This window comes from Propithecus coquereli, unplaced genomic scaffold (genome assembly GCF_000956105.1).
Source record: "Propithecus coquereli isolate 6110/MARCELLA unplaced genomic scaffold, Pcoq_1.0 Scaffold299, whole genome shotgun sequence".
Classification (NCBI taxonomy): domain Eukaryota; kingdom Metazoa; phylum Chordata; class Mammalia; order Primates; family Indriidae; genus Propithecus; species Propithecus coquereli.
In genome coordinates this window covers 1999047-2017931 of record NW_012148607.1, presented here as the reverse complement: position 1 = coordinate 2017931, position 18885 = coordinate 1999047, and the positions used below count along the sequence as shown (strand labels likewise).

At 44.7% G+C, this 18885-nt stretch overlaps 3 protein-coding genes across 4 annotated transcripts in view; 1 reads left to right on the top strand and 2 right to left on the bottom strand.

Moving 5' to 3' along the window:
- Positions 1-712: 712 nt before the first annotated feature.
- Positions 713-4567, bottom strand: CCDC17 (coiled-coil domain containing 17). 2 transcript variants are annotated; one of them, XM_012649038.1, is made up of 13 exons: positions 4394-4567; positions 4237-4347; positions 3918-4140; positions 3660-3822; positions 3342-3425; positions 3140-3258; positions 2791-2904; positions 2400-2519; positions 2178-2274; positions 1842-2045; positions 1466-1676; positions 1286-1396; positions 713-1001 (listed from the first exon to the last, which is right to left on the bottom strand). In XM_012649038.1, exons 1-13 carry the CDS (start codon positions 4565-4567, stop codon positions 900-902), a joined length of 1833 nt encoding a protein of 610 aa, XP_012504492.1. In that variant the 3' UTR covers positions 713-899. The 2 variants fall into 2 exon arrangements, with proteins under 2 accessions (XP_012504492.1, XP_012504493.1); XM_012649039.1 differs by having other exon boundaries at positions 3918-4113.
- Positions 4568-6484: 1917 nt separating this feature from the next.
- On the top strand, positions 6485-7450 carry LOC105814120 (centriole, cilia and spindle-associated protein-like). Its single transcript, XM_012649037.1, has one exon. The coding sequence runs from the start codon at positions 6517-6519 to the stop codon at positions 7291-7293; it is 777 nt and encodes a 258-aa protein (XP_012504491.1). The 5' UTR covers positions 6485-6516; the 3' UTR covers positions 7294-7450.
- A 2377-nt stretch (positions 7451-9827) lies between these two features.
- GPBP1L1 (GC-rich promoter binding protein 1-like 1) overlaps positions 9828-18885 on the bottom strand; it is a 49249-nt gene continuing 40191 nt past the window's right edge. The window contains exons 7-11 of the mRNA XM_012648919.1: positions 14909-15049; positions 14310-14468; positions 12592-12716; positions 11568-11670; positions 9828-10711 (exon numbers count right to left, since the gene is read on the bottom strand). Of these exons, the coding sequence (XP_012504373.1) occupies positions 10559-10711; positions 11568-11670; positions 12592-12716; positions 14310-14468; positions 14909-15049 (681 nt within the window). The 3' untranslated portion in view covers positions 9828-10558. The remainder of the gene's footprint in view (positions 10712-11567; positions 11671-12591; positions 12717-14309; positions 14469-14908; positions 15050-18885) is intronic.

The following is an 18885-nucleotide window of genomic DNA, read 5'->3' as shown; positions in this document are numbered from 1 at the left end:
TTTTCCAGAGTTTTTTTTTTTTCCCCCCCAAAATAAATAATACAAGAGTAGTAAAAACTGGAGTTTTTCTCAGCTGGTCATAGTGTCTCATGGCTGCAGAAATCTCTGGCTTATCCTGGCTTTGAACTTTCTTCCTAATGATGCCTTTGCAGTGCATGTTCCAGGTCCTGAGGCTTTTTTTCCCCCCCTCTTTGTTGGTCAGGAGAGTCATGAGTCTTGACATCCTTTGGTTGACAGTGGGATCTGGGGCTAGGCTCAGTATCTAATTTCAGCTAGATCTCACATGGGACCCCCTGCTTGTGGGGTGGAGAGAGGAACATCATTAGGCTGCAGCTCTATCCTGGAATCGATTTAGATTTAGATTATATGTGTGTGTGTGTGTGTGTGTAATCTATTTAGATTACATATAAGGCTACAGGAGCTTCCTGGTTAGGGAACCTTGAGAGCCTGGGTTTCCTGGGAGAGGTACTCAGCAAACAGGAATTTGGATGAAGTCTGGGAATAAAATTGCCTTTAGCAAAAGGCCAAGTGGGAATTACTTTATCCTTTAGTTGGAATTAGGAATTAAAGGATGCCCCCAGTCACTTTCAGAGAACTTTGTAAGTGCCATATTCTAAATACCTGACATATCCATTTAATTCTCACTTCTGTTTTACAAAAGCAGAACAGGTACAGCAAGTACTTATGAAGTGGTAAGGCTGTGGTTGGAGCTTCTGTTTTGCACCCATAGCTGCTTTTTGCTTCCATGCTGTGTCAGAACACGGTAGTAAAGCTGCAGGTCTGGGAATAGGTCTCCATGCCAGGCTCTAGTCCTGTGCATGCTCATACCCACATTCACCTGGGTTCAGAAACTCATTGGGGGCGGGTTAAAGCTGAGGTGAGGTCCCAAAGCCTTGTCTCTATCCTTGACTCCACCGAGAGACTTCTGCTGGAGGTGGGGGATCAGCAAAGCCAGCTGTGGGGGTGAGGGAGTTGGCACCCAGTGAAGATGAGCTGGACACCTGTGGAATGCGAAGGGAGGTCTTTAGCAAAAATGTAGAGGTTAAGTGCACAGGTTTTGGAGATAGGCTACTTTAGAGTCCCATCCCACTTAGTGTGAACCAAATTAATCTGGTCTTGGTTTGATTTCGTTATCTGTTACATAGTAGATTAATATCTACAGAACAGAGATGTGAGGATCAAGTAAGTAATACCCAGAAAGACTGGCACATAGTGGACAATAAAGGCTGGCCATTAACTACACCAGCCACACCTATGGTGTCCCTAGCTCTAGTTGGACCCTTACCAGAGGTGGGTAGTGGTACTCATGGGCACTTGCTGGATTGATCTCTGCCAGTGTCTGGACAACTGCATCTCTTGCATTCACCAGCCGCAGGAAAAGCTCAGCCTGACCTGCCTGGGGGGAGGAGAAATGGTACAGCCTCTGTCCCTTGGAGTATGCCCAGTCCCCACCCTCCACACTCACCTGGGGAATCCCATTCATCTGTCGAAGGCTAAGGCTAGGGTCCAGAGGACGGGTCCGAAGCGGGAGGCGCCAGCGGCCACTTAGCACCCGCTGATCTCGGTCAAATAACACAAGTGAAGCCCAAGCCTTTGGCTGTGGTGCCCTAGCCCATGCCAGTCCCTGCCAGGCCTGTAGCTCGCAGACCAAGGATACTGGTGGTGAGGGTAGCAGTCTGCAGAATAACCAAAAAGCAGTGTCAGAAGCCAGAGCTGCAGACCCTTCTAGGACTCAGCCCTCAGAGCCAAGGACTTCTGTATACAGATGAGAAAACTTAACTGAAAGAGGGACAAGCCTAAATTGTGGCAGAGTATCAGAGTCATGATCCCCACCTACTGACCTGGGCACAGGCTGCCTGCTGGCAAGGATGGCACAGTTGCCCATGGGCCCAGGAGCTGGAGGTGGGGGCAAGCAAAGGGCTGGGGGCAATGCTGTGGTCCCTCCTGTATCCTGGCCGTCTCGTGCCAAGCCAGTCATTAGCTGCACCCAAGTCCAAGAAGACTCAAGGCCCCGCAGGAAGTCATAGAAAATGACCAGGCCAGCCCTGGGGAACACAAGTCTAAGCACACGAACACCCAACTCTTCTCACCTTCCCTCCCGTCTGCCAGTTCCCAATCTATCTGGCCCTAGCATTGGCCCAGTCATAGAGGATGTCAAAGGAGGGGGCAGACCTCACCCAGGGTCGTAGGGTGCAGGGCCCCGCACGTCAGATGTGGGCAGGAGGAAATGTGGGTTCAGGCCCAGGTTCCTGGTCATTGTTCCAGGAAGCTGTGACTGTGGGCGAGAGAGTTGACTCCTCCAGAAATCCTTCTAGCTGCCCACGCTCCCCCAACTGCTCAGAGCAGAGCTGCCCCTGCCCCATTCCCGGTCCTCACAGCCAAGCCACGCAAGAACTGAAGGTCTGTGGAGCCTGGAAGTGGTGGCAGCGGGGGCGCCACTGGCGGTGGGAGGAGTGGGGGATCTCTCCTCCCCTTCAGTTGTAGGCTGGGACCCGCCAGGGGTCGCGACTCCCCCGGCCCTAGGAGTAGAGGAAGAGTTAGGGCTCCCCTGAATTGGAGAAAGCAGGTATCTAGGCCTGAGACACCCTTTCCCCGAGAGTCAAGCCTACAAATGGGTCCGCGGAGTCACGGGGTTACAGGGACACACACAGACACACGGAGATGCGGTGGACACGAATGGAGGGGGCACAAACACGAGCCTCATTCCCTACGCACGGTCCCTCCACCCTCTCCCTGAGCCCAGGTCTGCTGGAAAGGGCTAGGTGGGATGGGGTTGGGGTGCTTACTGACCCCAGGGCGCCCGGCCCGGGCCCCTCTGCATCTGCAAGGCCAGGATTTCTGCCTCCAGGCGCTGGTTCTCGGCCTCCACTACTAGAAGCTCCTCTGATTTGGCTCCTGCCCTTCCTGCCATAAACAAGTCTGACCTGTCACCTTTGACCTCTGGTCCGACTCCGGCTGTGAGCAGCTCTCCAGCGTTAGAGCGACAAGACTGGACTTGTCAGCTCACATTTTAGTCACTGTCACAAAGATCACCCAGATTTCCTACCTCGGGGCTTTTGCCCATGCCAATGACGCCCTCCCTCACATTCTTTTCTCCTCCCAGGACTAAGACCACTGATGCTGAGGCCCCTCAGTTCACCCCTGCGGGTCCGCGACCGTTGCAGCTCCAGTGCTGATGCCTCCACTTGCAACTGCCACATCTGGCCCAGAACACCCGGGTCCCGACCCCCGCCTCGAATATAGGCCTCGCGCAGGGCCCTAGGAGCGGGGGACAGCAAGGCAGTCTTTCCAGGACTCAGCAGTGCTTCGCCCCACGCCCGTCTCCGGATCCCAGCCCTCACCCAATTTCGGCAGCCAGAGTCCCTGGTTTGGCCTGTAGCACCGGACAACAGAGTTCTGCCTCCTGCCGGGAGTTCAGTCGGGTCCTGGGGTGGGGACCGACGCGCAGGGAGACACTATCACGGACCTTAATCCCGGACCTACAGCCACCCCGCTCCTTCCCGCCCTCGCACGCCGGATCGTCCAGCTGCGCCTGGGCCTGAGCCCTCCCGCCCGCCTCGCGGGCCCCGCCCCACCCCAGGCCCCGCCCCCGGTTCCCGGCCCCGCCTCCGCTTCAGTTCTGGCCTCGCGTTCCCAGTGCGGCTGCCGCCGGGTCTCACCCTAGCTCTGGCTGTAGCTCTTGAACGCGCGCTCCTAAGACCTCTAGAGCTCCCCGCGTCCGTCCTGCCTCTGCCCGGAGTTCTCGAAGCTCCCGCTCCAAGCCGAACAGGCGGGATATCCCGCCCCGCGTCCGGACTACACCTTGGAGGCACCGGCTCAGTTCTGAGGGAGTGTGGCACCGAGTCAGAACGGGTCCGAGCAACCTCGAGCCAAAGGGCGAGGGGCAGGGCAGGTCCTCAGTTCAGTCCCCCCTTCACCCTCGCCGCGTCGCTCCAGGGCCCGGCTCTGTGCTTCCGTCTCCGCTACGCGCCTTGCGCGAGTCGCCTGCAGCGCCCGCAGCCGCTCGCCCGGGCTCCCTGCAGCCTCGCAGGTGGGGCCCTGAGGCGGCTCCTCTGAACGTCTCCAGAGCGCTGCGGACCCCCTGGGGGCGTCTGTTTTCCGGGGTCGCATTTCCTGTAAGGACAGCCGCAGCCACTGCACCTGGAGGTAGCAGTGGTCTGCGATCTCTATGTGTCCCATGTACGATCTACAGGTTTGGGGACTTTTTGAGCCGCGGGGAGAGGCAGGTGGGTGTACCTCCTCTGTTAACCTCTTTAGCGCAGATTTACTGGCCTGTTGTTCTTGGAAGCCCTGGAGTTCTTGTGGCACAACCTGGGGACAGGGCGTAGGATGAGGAATCGTGAGGATCTGGCTCACTTGTACACCCACCCGTGGCCACGGAGGAGACCCTTACCGCGGCACCCTGTGGTTCAGTCGCTACTGAGGGCTGTGCTCCAAATGTCATCTCCTGGGTCACGCGGCCAATGCAGAAGCGCTGAGTGTGGGTGGCTAGCAGGGCCGAGGAGCGGAAAGCCATGTCACAGGTCTCACAGGGCAGGAGTCTTGGTTCTCCGGAGTAGGAGTCCATGGGATGGGAGCTGTTTCCAGACAGCAGCCGAGACCTGCAGAAAAAGGGACAGAGCGATAAGGCCAGGTCTATTAGGTCTAGGAGAGCTTCAAGTTTATGTTTGGGGAGGAGCCTTACTTAGCTCCCTGGGCAGCAACCACAGGCCTGGGCAGGTCAGGAAAATGGGTGGGGAAACTTTGGCCACCTTTGGGAGGAGCCACTGGCTTGAAAAAGTGTCACAAAGTCTGTACTAACTCATTGCATAAACTTGGGCAAATCTGTTAACACTGCGTCTTGGTTTCTCTGCCTGTATTTATTAATAAAAAGGCAAAAACAGCTGCTTCCTAGACTAGCTGGGCCCTTACCACTTACTCTATCATTGGTCATTTAGTAGAGTATGTTCCAGAGAACACCTGGGAGAGGAGGCAATCTGCCCTTTTCGCCATTCTGCTTGGAAGTCATGTCTTTCTCCTGACTGAAAAGCTCTTCCTAGCAACATGCGTCTCTGGAAGCATCCACAGCTTTTGCATGATCAAATCACACTGGGGATAGTGGTCTTTCCCTAAGTCTCATTCCCTCATTCCTGTTTTTTCAGCTGTAGAAGGATCCACAATTAGTGTCATGATTTAACTGGCAAGTTTTGTCTTAGTACATAACAATGTCTTAAAATAGATGCCATCTTACTTTCAGTGGAATATGTTAATGGTTCTTACTGCTCTGTCACAACTGTTTGCACATGGATTGCTCCTCCTACTAGTAATAGGGACTATAATACAGTATGGCAGGCAGGCTCCCTGCCTTTCTGGCCTTAGAATCTAGCAGATATCCTGCTGGTCTCTCTGCCTCTTACCTCTATTTATTCCCTCTGGTTCACACTATCGGCTAGTTATCTTCCTAGCATGAAATTAGGCTTATTTTTCCTCTGTCTCCCATTAGAGTATGATCTTGGCCCTCTATATCCATTAGGGACTAATTACTATAGGGACAGCCAAAGAATGCCAGTGCCAGATGTTTAACTTCTACTTGTCTATCAGATCTTGGCCTAAGGTTTCATCTTTTCTAAAATAATTGTTTGTTCTCTCCCCTACTGTGTTGGGCACTCCTTGGATCCCCAGAGCCTTACACATGCCTAGGATATACAGCAGGGGCTTAGAAAGTATTTTTTTTTTTTTTTGAGACAGAGTCTCACTGTGTTGCCCGGGCTAGAGTGCCATGGCGTCAGCCTAGCTCACTGCAACCTCAAACTCCTGGGCTCAAGCGATCCTCCTGCCTCAGCCTCCCGAATAGCTGGGACTACAGGCATGCGCCACCATGCCCGGCTAAGTTTTTCTATATATTTTTAGTTGTCCAATTAATTTCTTTCTAATTTTAGTAGAGACGGGGGTCTCGCTCTTGCTCAGGCTTGTCTCGAACTCCTGAGCTCAAACAATCCGCCCGCCTCGGCCTCCCAGAGAGCTAGGATTACAGGCGTGAGCCACCGCGCCCCGCCAGAAAGTATTTGTTGAATGAAAACACCCTACTTCCTCCACTGGCCACCCAGCCAACACTGGGTCAAGTCTTTTACCAAGTTCTCATTTAGGAGGAAAACCAAGGAAGAGACTTTCCTTAAAATATGTACGTTGGTAAAAACATGGGCACTGAAAATGTTTCAGGAAGTAAAATTTGGTTTCTGACTTTATTACGATTTATTGCACAGGTTTTTCTGCATCAAAAAATTACCTGCTAAAAGGAGAAACAGGTATGTGTGTCTGAATTCACATTTCCCCCAGGCTTCTAAAAATATTTCTCCTAAAAAATAATCCATTCATCTAATTTCGAAAATATACTTTCTGAAAACGTCACGGCGGGCGGGGCGGGCCTGCGGGGCGGGGCGGTCTTCGGGGGCGGGCCTCTGTGTCGTGTCCCAGGTCCCGTGGGCGGCGGCGCGGCGGGGCGCGGAGCGGCGGGCACTCGGGCCTGCGGGCGGCATCATGTCCCCGGGGAGCGGGGTGAAGAGCGAGTACATGAAGCGCTATCAGGAGCCGCGCTGGGACGAGTACGGGCCGTGCTACCGCGAGCTGCTGCACTACCGCCTGGGCCGCCGACTGCTGGAGCAGGCGCATGCGCCCTGGCTCTGGGACGACTGGGGCCCGGGCAGCTCCTCGGACGACTCAGCGTCGTCCGAGTCGTCTGGCAGCGGGGGCCCAGCGCCCCGGTGCGCCCCGGCCTCGCCCGCGGAGCAGGAGGAGACGGAACGGGGGGTGCGCGGGTCCCCGGAGGAGCAGCGCGCAGAGGCCGGGGACGCGGAGGACGCGGCTCTGCCTGCGCTGCCAGTGAAAGATGATGTAGAAGAAAAACCTGAACAAATCAGAACAAAAGAGACCGATATATTACCCGCCGGTATCGAAGCACGACAACAACGAAGTGCCTTAGTCGCCAGAGGAAATAGGGAAGCGGCCAGAAGTCCCCAAAGATCATCAAGCAAAATAAAAGAAAACAAGCATCCATTTGCTCTTTATGGCTGGGGAGAAAAACAGACCGACACAGGAAGCCAAAAAACTCACAACGTGTGTGCGTCTGCCGCTGTGCATGAGATTCATGAATCAGCATTACGAGCCAAGAACAGAAGACAGGTGGAAAAAAAGAAACTGGTTGCTCAGAGGCAACGTGCTCACTCTGTGGATGTGAACAACAGAAAGATGAAGTCTTCCTCCTCGGAGAACCCGTGGATGACAGAATACATGAGGTGCTATTCGGCCAGAGCGTAAAGAAACAGTCACGTGGACAGCCTCTTAAAAAGTGTAAGTGACAGAAAGGAAAATCAAAACAAGACGAAAACCATCAAAAGAAACTGGACCACAGATTCAAGAAACCAACTGAATATGCAAGGTTTTTCTTAGAGAATTCCTGAAAGATTGTTTTATTTTGATGAATTATTGGTCACCTACCTCAGCAGTAGGGCAGACAGTTGAAGCCATAGACATTGGGTTATTTATGAAGATAATTCCCTAAATCTTTGATATTCTTATAAGGGTTTAAAGCATCTTAATCTTTTAAAATACACCAAATGCCTTTAAATGGCTACAGATGCTTACAATTCAGTATTCTCAAGTTTAGGTGGAGCCCATTTTCATTCTATTCTGATTAACTTTTCCGATTCCATAGCTGTAAGATGATTCCATCTGACAGCATAAAAGTCATTTTCCTTATGTGCAGTTTTCTTTGTTAAAGACTAAGTTGAAAATGAGTTCCAACAATACTTTTAATTCCATGTATAATGAAACTAGAACTTTGGTAGTTCCCAAAAAATTAAACTTATTTGTATTTTAGTTCAGCATCACCTTCATGTAGATTGTGATATTTAAGAATTACTTGGGCCAGGTGAGGGTCATTTTTTCCCTTTTAAATTGTCATCTAGGCACTTATTACTTAATAGCTCAAATACGTTCCAATATATGAAGCTCCAACGCAGTATGTGTGTAGAGTAGTAAAGTTTCTTTTGAGTCAAAGACTATCAGAATTTTCATTGCAAGATTTTTGTTTTTTATTTTTAGCCAATCAAATTTAGCAGTAGGGGATTGAATACCAACTTTAGTGACACTAATGTTAATAAGTTCTGATAACCCACTACCATCGGACCAGTCAAGATTTTTTTTTAAGAACACATAATGTGGACTCAGTCACTTGTTATACTCTGGCCTTTTGGTATATGCCCACTGTGGACTTTTGCCTTTTCACAGTAATAGCTGGCAGCGACATTTAGAATTTATAATCTGAAATTGCATTTAGCAAATTGTGATCTTTTGGCCCACTGGGATGGGGACCATTAAGATTAGACATGTTGCCCACCCCCACTTTCCCTACTTTTTCTTTTCTTCTACAGAACAATAATGAAGTCTTGATGATGTACAATATTCAGACTTTAGGTTGAAATACTTTACTCTTTGATTCCTAGCCAGTAGATCTATCTACACCTTAATGTGAGAGAATGGTGGTGCGTGGATAAGCACAAATATATGTAAATAGTGCTCCTTCTCTTTAGCAAGTTTGTTTTTGGAGTAGAAAAATGGTTTTAAAAAACATTGGTTTCCATCAAATGAGTGGAATCTTCTCCATCCTGCAGAGACAGGAATCTATTAGAAGGATGTGTGCTAAGTTCTTTATGAGAGATAAGAAAGGTACTTTGCCTATGCCAATTTAGCACCTGAAGATGTGTGAATGAAAATTTGGCACTAGATGTGAGGCTGAGCATTTCCTTGATATTTTACTCTGGGTCTTTGTAGTATGACAGTCAATTTTTAGAACACAGAATAGTTAACATTTCATTCCACATAAAATCTTCACGGTGTCATTTTAAAACTGTATTAAGCTTTGAAAACACATACTGAAGTACCATGAGCTTTTAAAAAGAGCTTTTAAAATATTTGCATAGTTTTGAGGTGAATTCTTTTACATAGAAAGCTCTCCTAATCACTGAGATGTATATTTAATAAGAGGAAATTCTACATGTTGTCTAAAACAACGCTGCTAGTAATTCTGGTGAATTTTGGTGTTAAAACTATTATATTATTAAAGCCTTTAAACATTGCAGGTACCTAAAGATCACATTAATGTGGCAATTGTAATGATGTAGCTGACTGTGAAAACTATTCCTTTAACCTAACTTCTTGCATGTTTGGTGTTAGCCATCAGCTCAGGCATTTGTGTTGTACCTGACAATCTTAGGAAAGATGGCCTTGGGGAGGTTCAGGCCCACACTGATGGACTGCCTTAGAAACCTGACTTCTTCTAGTCTTACTTTGAACAAGCCAGACTTGCACTTGTTTAGGAAACAGACTTGTACTTAATGTGCTTACTACTGAAAACTCCAGATGGAGATAAAACCTAGAAGGCAAATATTGGCCAATTTCTTTCCCATTCTTTGTAAGTGGAGAACAAACAAGATTACTAAACTACTTTTAATGTGCAAGAACAATGAATAAATCAGTATGAATTAACTGTGAGTCTTCTCTCGCATGTCCAAGTTCTTTGTCGGTTAAGGTTTCTTTCTTTCTTAAGGGTAACAATTACCTTTTGAGCCTATGAAATTTTTTAAGTTGTTACAATTTGATAGTCCTACTTTTTCTTTCTTTAGAAATTAATGTGGTTGTAATCATGTTCCTAATTCCTGGGACAACTTGCAAGACAGTAACATAGTTTAAAATTACCTTTCAAGTTGAAAAAATGTGAAACTATTTGCGAATCCAGTTATACATAAAACTTAAAAAAAAAAAAGAAAATATACTTCTTACACAAGACAATCCAAACTGATGCAAAATATTTATTCCAAGTTAGTTATTTTATGCAGTAGTTTCCCCCCTCAACAGACCTGTGATAACCACATCTTTTAAATCTGTAAATAATGTTATCAAAATAATCTTAATCTTTGAAATCTCACAAAAATTTATATTTTACAATCCACCCTGAATATCAAGGCTGCAAGAATAACACATTTCTTATATCCAAATATTTTACAGCTGTACCCAAAAAGGAAAACAAAACAAAACAAAACAAAAAACCACATATGCTGGGTTAAGGGCTAAAGTTACCCGAGCAGCCAAAAATAAAATAAAATATCCAAATTATTAGCATTAATTTAATACAATTATAACTTCAATAGTCACTTTGTCATTGACAATGATTGCTTGAGCACAGGGGTGAGTGCCCGAAGGGCTGGTAGTAGAAGCTGTTGCTGCAGACCAGTGTCTCCTCTCTGCATTGCCAGCTCCTACTTGTGCATCGCCCCGTATGTACTGTGTATGTGTGTGTGTGTGTATTTTAAAAATCTTTCCCACCACACGAACTTCTCTATTAAGCAGGTAACAGGGAAGAACAACAAAAGCTAAACAAGCCAATCGCTTTCTCTTTGGGATATGATTATTTTCCTTGTGCATGAAGTATTCAACAACATAAGAAAAAGAAAAGAACAATTTCTTTTGTATACTCCCTAAACAGAGTTTACTGGGTCAGATTTAACTGTGAGCATTTATACGCCTACTTCCAGGCATCGTCATCTGATGTTTCACTGCTACTGGTTTCCGTGTCTGAGTCCTCAAACTCTGCTTTACAAGTGCTTCTCCAAGGGGAGAACAGGCTGGAATTGCGGCTCTGCAAGAAGCCATTCTTTCCAAAGCCATTTCTTCTCAGCTGTGGTTAGCATGGGAGAGAAAGAAAAATGAAAAACCATCAATGACTGCACTGACCCGTGGGCCCTGGGAAAGGCCAGGCCTCAATTTAATCCTGGGTAGAATATGTGTGTGTGTGTGTGTGTGTTTGTGTGTAGGGGGTCCTTCTGGATCCTCTATTACAGCAGTGCTTTCCAAACTTTAATGTACAAATGAATCATGTAAGGATTTTTAAAAAATGCAGATTCAGTATGTCTGGGATAGGGTTTGAGATTCTGTATTTCTTATATCAGACTGTATGTACCTTGTTCCTTTTTAGGATTTATCCAGTTGTAATTTATGCTTTATATATATGCCCCCAGAATGTTAAGTTCAAGGAGGTTTGTAGAAACCCATTTGTCCTGATCATCCTAGGATCCAGCAGTGTTTTTATTCAGAGAAAAGAAGCATTTGTTGAATAAACTGACATAAGCTGTTTGGCTTCTTATCTCGGGCCAGAGCACCAGAAGGAAACTACGATACAGGGCAGGAAGCAGAGGAAGGTGATCCTGCTTCCCTAAAGACCAAGACCTCAGACGGTAACTCTGAAACACAGCCTTGTGGTTCTGAAACGGGATTAGAACTGTGAGGATGAAAGGACATACTATTCTCTGGAGTCTGCTAATCACTGACCTGGGCTTTGTATTCACCACTGGAGATCCCTATTGTCCAGGCAGAGATAGATGCCCCACTACATTTCTACTATGGTAATTTATTTTATATTTTCTTTTTCAAAGTCTTTCTCTAACATTAAATTAGGGCTCCCTAAGGGAAAGGGCTGTCCTGACTCCTTATTCTTGTAGTCATTAACAGGTCTCCGGGAGAGGTTTCTGACATACCTGCTCTGTCTTCATGTGGAATTCTTTGAGCTCATCCTCTGTGAGGGGAAGGCAATTCTCATCATTTTCAGGATATTCCTGCCACCCCATTGCTTTCAATAACCTGGCGGAGGCAGAAGGACAGGCAAAGAAAATATGACACCATTAAGCCTAAGTGGGCTACCCACCACTTTCCACAGAAAACTTTCCTGCGCTGGGAAATGGATGCTAAAGGAACTTTGTTTTCTTTCTAGTGAGACGAGCTTTAATTATGGCTACTCTGGCGCTTGTAATTAAATGGACGCTCTCCACAGTTGAGAGAGTAACTACAGAACAGGCAGTAGAAGCAGAAACCAAGATAGCATGAAGAAGAGAGTCGAACTGCAAGGGCTCTCTGTCTCACAGACCAAAAGAGAGGAAGAAATCTCACTTTTTCTGGTTCCTTGTGAGCAGATTAGCATATTTGCACATGTACCTAAATTCTCTTTCAATTTCATGGCATCCTGGACTCTCTTATAACCTTGCTGACCTCTAAAGTTCCTCTGGACAGGAATCTCCTTTAGAAAGGTACTGCTATACTTGGCAGGCCTGACCTGCGATCCAGTTGCTCAGACAGATGGCTGTTATGTGCTCAGGGCCCTATTTAAAAAACACGTTTTATGCATGGGGGTCTCACGCTTCCCAAGGCCCCTTAAAAGCGTCTTATGGTAACTGCTCACTTGGGACAGGAGGGTCTAAGGAGCTAACACAATAGTCCCAGTAAACAGGTTTCCGTCTTCTCCACTTCTCTGACTACAGCCATAAACTGAGTCTGAAATTAAAATATATGAAAGCCTTGGAGAGGAGACTGTGAAAATGCTAGCTGAGTCTGTGAGAGAATGCCTGGTGGGCAACAGGCCGACCTGGGGGCCTACAGAGAGAACAATTATGATGCTCAAGGGCACTTCTCTCTGTATGCCTCACTCTACCTGAGATGTCTTCTTAAGTAAGTTTGAGGTCCTTACAGGCCATATACGACATGCCCTGTGATCTGCTCCTCACTTACCTGTGCTCTGCTTCCAAAGAGTGTGAGAGAACCTCCCCTTCTTCCACTATGGGGAGAGCAAGACCATTCTGATGACAGCCTTCCTCTCCGTTTTCCTTTGGTTCAGGTGTGCTGTCGTCCTCCAACTACAACAAGGAAAAAGAAGGACATACTTGCTACAATGTTTCTTTGTGACAAGATAAGCAACCTACACAATCAAGGAGTCAGGAAATGCTTTCTAGAAGATAGCCTCAGCCCATAGGTTTCCCCCACTTACAAATGAGGACCCGCTCTATCAACAACAAACCAATTCTAAAGTTTATATGGAGAAGCAAAAGACCCAGAATAGCTAACACAATAATGAAGGAGAAGAATAAAGTCAGAGGACTGATACTACCCAACATTAAGATTTACTGCAAAAAGTTAGAATAATTAAAACAGTGTAAGAAGTGCTCACAAGATGTGTGCAAAAAAAGGGTGTGGTATTGGCAAAAGGAATAGACAAATAGTTCAATGGAACAGAATAGAAAAGCCAGAAATAGACCCACAGTCAACTGATCTCTGACAAAGGAGCAAAGGCCATACAATGGAGAAAAGAGATTCTTTTCAACAAAAGTAATGGGACGGCTGCACTCGTAAAAAAAAAAAAAAAAAATCAATATAAACATAGATCTTACACCCTTCACAAAAATTAACTCAAAATGGGCCACAGACCTTAATATAAAATGCGAAAATATAAAACTCCTAAAGATAACACAGGAAAAATGTAGATAAACTTGGGTATGGCAATGACTTTTTAAGATACAACAGCAAAGGCACAATCCATGAAAGAAGTAACTGTTAAGCTGGACTTCATTAAAATTAAAAATTTCTGCTTTGCAAATGACTCTGTCAAGAGAATGAAAAGACAAGCCACAGACTGGGAGAAAATATTTACAAAAGACATATCTGATAAAGGACTGTTATCCAAGTTATACAAAGAACCCTTAAAACTCAACAATAAGGAAGCAAACCCCGTTTGTACAGGGGTAATGCACTGTATTAAATATGTAAGGTCTTATCTATATGGCTTTGATTAAAGAAACTAATGAAGTAGTCTCTAAATAAAAAAAAGATACAACCTGATTAAAAAACAGACATATCACCAAAGATAGATGGATGCTTCACATTGTATGTCATCAGGGAAATGCAAATTAAAATTACATGCCTATCATGGGGGCCAAAATCTAGAACACTAATAATATCAAATGCTGGTTCAGGATGTGGAACAACAGGAACTCTCTCATTCATTGCTGGTGGGAATGCAAAATGGTAGAGCCACTTTGGAAGACACTTTGGTGGTTTTTTAACAAACTAAACATGCTCTTACCGTATGATCTAGCAATTGTGCTCCTTGGTATTTACCCAAGGAAGTTGACAATATATGCCAACACAAAAACCTGCATGTGGACGTTTACAGCAGTTGTATTCATAATTGTCAACACGTGGAAGCACCAAGATGTCTTTTAGTAGGCGAATAGCCAATCAATCAACCAACCAACCAACCCTAATATAAGATCTCTGCTGAACAAAGAATTAAATTCACTTTACCACAGGCTCTATAAGGCTATTATTCCGACACACAGTATCTCTGTACATTTAAAATCTTGCTACATTTTTATCCTTGAAGAAGAAGAAGAAAGCACATAAATAACAAAGGAAAACTCCTATGCTTCCCCAGAAAAACCCTATGCTCTTACATCCTCCAGCTTGTCACAGTCTCTGTTTTCTGAGAATTCTCCATTCCGGTCATCCTTTAGAGTCTTCAGGAACTCACTCTTCCTGTCAGCGGTTCGGCGGGTCAACTTGGTCAGACGAGAGGAGCTGATCTCAACTGGAGGGGTGATGCTGGAGGGACTCTGGGCAAATACCACAAATAGGTTGCTCCTGACAGCAAAGAGCAAGAACTGGGATTCTCTGGGTCACTTCTAAATGGCACTGATTTTGAGAAATTGGTAGTCTATTTGTCACTGTCTTTTATCAAACAACCCTTTTATTTAAACAGACTTCAGTTTTGCAGAGTTTTTACAGTTAAGACTGGCTGGCTCATATGGCACCTCTTTGCTCTTTCTACGGACAACAGCAGAATGCCAGTCTAACACAAGACAACCTTGGCCTACCACAAAGCATTTACCCCACCCAGCCACTGCCCACTTGTGGATGATAAAGGAAACCATTAATAAATGACTCAGCTAGGCACAGCTACGAAAGAAACAGTGTTATAGCTATACATGTTACACTGTATATTTAATATAAGTAAATGGGAAACGGCAAGGCCGCCCTGCTTACCCTCACTCACCTCTTTGGGAGAACTCAGAACTGCACCACCAACCAGTACCACTGGTTTGGTAACAGAGATTGGACTGGTAAAAGCGCACTCCCGGCTAGAGGAAAGGGATCCCGATTTGTGTTCCATTCTGTTAGCTTTCCATGCATTGGGCTATAAGGGATGAAAGAACAAATCAGTTAGAACAAGCAGGCAAACAGAAGCTCAGCTTATAAACTCATAAAGCAAGAGTGGAATGTTATGTGGGAACGTAAGTTTCCAGAGCTTACCTGTCTCAATCTGTCTGGGCGGTAGGCAACCTTTTTCTGAGATTAGGCTCTTTCAGAAAAAGGCAGATGGGAAACAAGAGCCGTGGGATGTTAATAGGTATTTCTCAAAAAGAGAGCTCTATTTCAATAAGCCTGGGAGGTGCTATGGTGACCAAAGTTCAACGGTTTCTTTATTGTGCTATTTCTCAAAGCATTTAACTGCACATAAGAATTTGAGAGGCAAATACACAGCATTTTCTAAACTTATTTGACCTCAAAATGTTTTCTTTTATAGTGTGTTTGTTAACTTCTGATGTAACCCTGATATTCCACAAATTGTATCAGAAAAATACTCTTTTTTGGGAACTTCAATGGCAAGAGGCTAGTTCCATGCCAGGGTGGATATTGTAAATGGCTACACAATTTTGGTTTAGTCCACAGGTTCTGTTTCTTCTCAGCCTTCCGGGGTCTGGACCTATTCTGTCCCTCTGGCCATGGCTCCAACTTTGATGGCAGCACAGTGTAGCTGAAACACTGAATCAACTACACTGTCTGAGGAGACCAAGGCAAACAAGGCAGGTCAATGGAGTGGGGCTGAAGCACATGAAAAACTTATTTTGCTAGAATGAAACAATTAGAACCGAGGCCTCCAGGACAAAGAAAGGGCCTGAGTGAATAGAATCCCTTTTCTGCGTGCTTTCTTGGTTGATGGGTATTAAAGAGAACCTGACAGCTTTAGGAAGGGATTAACTTGACTATCCACCGTGTATCAGGTGCTTGGCATACTGTTTTACTTAATTCTTAAACCAATCAGGTATACTAATTATTATGTTGACTTTTTATAGAGAATGACACTGAGGATAAGTTATACAGTTTTTCAAGGTTACTCAGCTAGTAAATGAAACTGCTTTTTCACATCCCAGAATGCCTCCAAAAAGGACAAACAAGCAGGTAAGAGAAACAATGACCCAACCAGAAAGAACATTAATGTTTTTCTCACATTGATGAAAATCTAAAGATGGCATTCTGGAGCAGTAGAAAGAGCCCTGGTTTTGAAGTCAGACAGACCTGGTTTAAATGTCTTGACTCTATCACTTACTAGTAAGTCATAGTACATAATTCTCTACATCCCGGGATTAAATGTGTAAAAGGCCTAGTAAAGGTCTTGGAATATAGTAACATGTAAACAATGGCAGTTCTCTTTTCTTCACCACATATTTCAACCCAGTTATCTGTAAAGACTTTGAGGACTCTCTCTAGGCAGAGGTTTTTTTTTTTTTTTTTTAATATCTGTCTCTTCACTTGTCAATGACCTCTTTGGGATCAGAGACCATGCATTATTTTGTCTCCAGCAGCAAATGTTTAGTATACAGATACTCAATGTTAGTAACTGTTGCTAATGTTTAGATAAAATGAATGAATGGATGGATGAACCGACAACTGCCCATTACTCATCTTACCTCTTCCTTCCTGTAACATCTCACATTCAAGGTACCCAGAACCACACTCACTTTTCCTGAAACCTGATCTTCCATAGTTATCCCAGTTTCCCAGGCAACAATGTCCTTTGCTTTCTTCCGGTGTCTAATTTACTTCCCACTATTCAACTCATAAGGGGGCTAAAGTGATCCTAAGCTTTGTACTATGACTTAAAAAATTTTTTATTTTAGAGATAGGATCTCGCTTAGTTGCCCAGGCTACAGTGCAGTGGTGTGATCATAGCTCCCTGCAGTCTCAAACTCCTGGGCTCAAGGGATCCTCCTATCTCAGCCTCCCAAGTAGCTGGGACTACAGGAGTGAGACACCATGCCCAGCCCTATATCATGATTTTTATCCTTGTCACTTCTTCATCTTTAAAAGATTTATGAGATCCTTGAGGACACGATGGCATTTTCTTACTCATTTTCATAGTTTCTATAGCCTAACGGAATGCTTGCAGACATCTCAAATAAACTAACACTTATGAAAGCTCTTTACAAATTCTTAAGGAATGGGACAAACATAAGGTGTGCTAATGTGTTAGTAACTTCCATGCTAGGCTGTTTCTTTCTTCATAATAGTTGTTCTTTTCATTTGAAGTCACATTCTTTCCCTTCTAAATCAGAGGAATAAGTATCCTAAACCCTTTTCAAAAATAATTGCACTTGTAAGTTTTATTCTACTCATTTCTTCTTGGCCCATGACTCTTTAATGACCTCTTCTAAGTATATTTCAAGTTGTTCCCAGAAGCTTCTTCCAACAGATTTCCTCATCTTTTCACCTCACCCACCACCAACCAATACTCTAGTTTCTTTTATTGTGGAGGCTCAAAGGTATCACTACCTCCGCTTTTACCCATATAATTCCAAAAGCCCCTGGAATCTTATTTTAGCCCTACTTTACTCTCCTAAAACTTCAACTCAAAGGTCACCCAAAACTTTCCAATTGCTAAGGCTTTTTTCAGTTATTTTCTTCAACTTGCTAGCAGCAAGTGACAGGTGTTGACAACCCCTGTTACTATTTTAAACTCACCCACCTGGATTTCTGTGATAGCCTACCATTTTCTGTATGTCTGAATTATAATTTCTCAATACTATTGATTATGTTGTTACTTTCCCATTCTTTACTACTCTTCCTCTATCCTCTTCCCTTGTAGATCTAATCTACCTTGAAAGCTTCGATTACTGTCCCTGGCATGATTGCCAGTCTTAGATATTTCTTAAGCTCCAGTGCCTCACAGAGTCATAACTGATGGTTGTACTACTTTGTATTGCAAACAAGCACCAAACACACTGCCTACACACAATGGAAAGTGAATTAATATTAATACTCACTGGTTTTTCTCCTAATGACACAGTAAATTCTAATGATTTGTTGTGCTCACTTCAGCAGCACATATGCTAATTATGTGGCTGGAATTCATTCAAACAATTATTATGTATTTATGTAGGGGTACCCTTATTTATGTAAGGGTGCATATTTCATACAAATATGAAAAGGACCTGAAGCTTGCACTTAAGGTTATAACCAAGTGAAGAAACAAATAGATGCAATAAAAGTACCGCAGCTGTTGTGATAAGTGACACAAGAGTGCTACGCGATCACAGAGATATTAATTAGATCTTTAGATGTATATGATAGAAAAGGATTCACAGAGAGGACAGCATGAGCTTGAAGAATAATTTCTTCCCAGTCAAGAGAAAAAAAGGGCAGTAAGGTGCAAAGGATGGATTAGATTTAGTCTGTCAGGAATTACTCGCACCACTGCAAAGTAGTTTGGACACTCATTATTGTATTAGGGACTGACAAACTACAACCTGTGGGCCAAATCTAACCTGAGGCATTTTGTGTGGTTCATGAGCTAATAATCTTTCTTATATTTTTAAAGTGTTGTTTAAAAGAAAAAAAAAAGGTATATGCAATGTGCAACAAGGACCATATATAACCAGCAATGCCTAAATTATATGGCCCTTCACAGATAAAATTTACTAATCACTGCAGGGATTTAAGGAAGGGATGAGGTATACTGTTTTTAGGGCCATCGTTCTAGCAGTTCTGAGGAACATAGACAGATGGAAAAAAGCAGGATATACTATAGTGATAAATGTGAGATGACATGGTGTAGGGGCTGTCCCTGGGCAAATTGGCTTAAGCACAGAGTCAGCGAAACTGGGCGTGCTCTCCTTGGCGCCAGAGGTCAATAGGTCCGGACATGGCCTCTTGACCAAACAGAACTATTCCTCATGACAGATAGCTTTATGA

What these genes read in the sequence shown, in the direction of transcription:
- CCDC17 (XM_012649038.1), bottom strand. Translation starts at nt 4,567, where the DNA reads ATGGACTCCTACTCCGGAGAACCAAGACTCCTGCCCTGTGAGACCTGT. An exon ending in ACTCTGGCTGCCGAAATTGG is followed by an intron (nt 3,259 to 3,341) that starts GTGAGGGCTGGG and finishes CCCCGCTCCTAG; the next exon opens with GGCCCTGCGCGAGGCCTATA. An exon ending in CCTGCACCCTACGACCCTGG is followed by an intron (nt 2,046 to 2,177) that starts GTGAGGTCTGCC and finishes TGTGTTCCCCAG; the next exon opens with GGCTGGCCTGGTCATTTTCT.
- LOC105814120 (XM_012649037.1), top strand. Translation starts at nt 6,517, where the DNA reads ATGTCCCCGGGGAGCGGGGTGAAGAGCGAGTACATGAAGCGCTATCAG.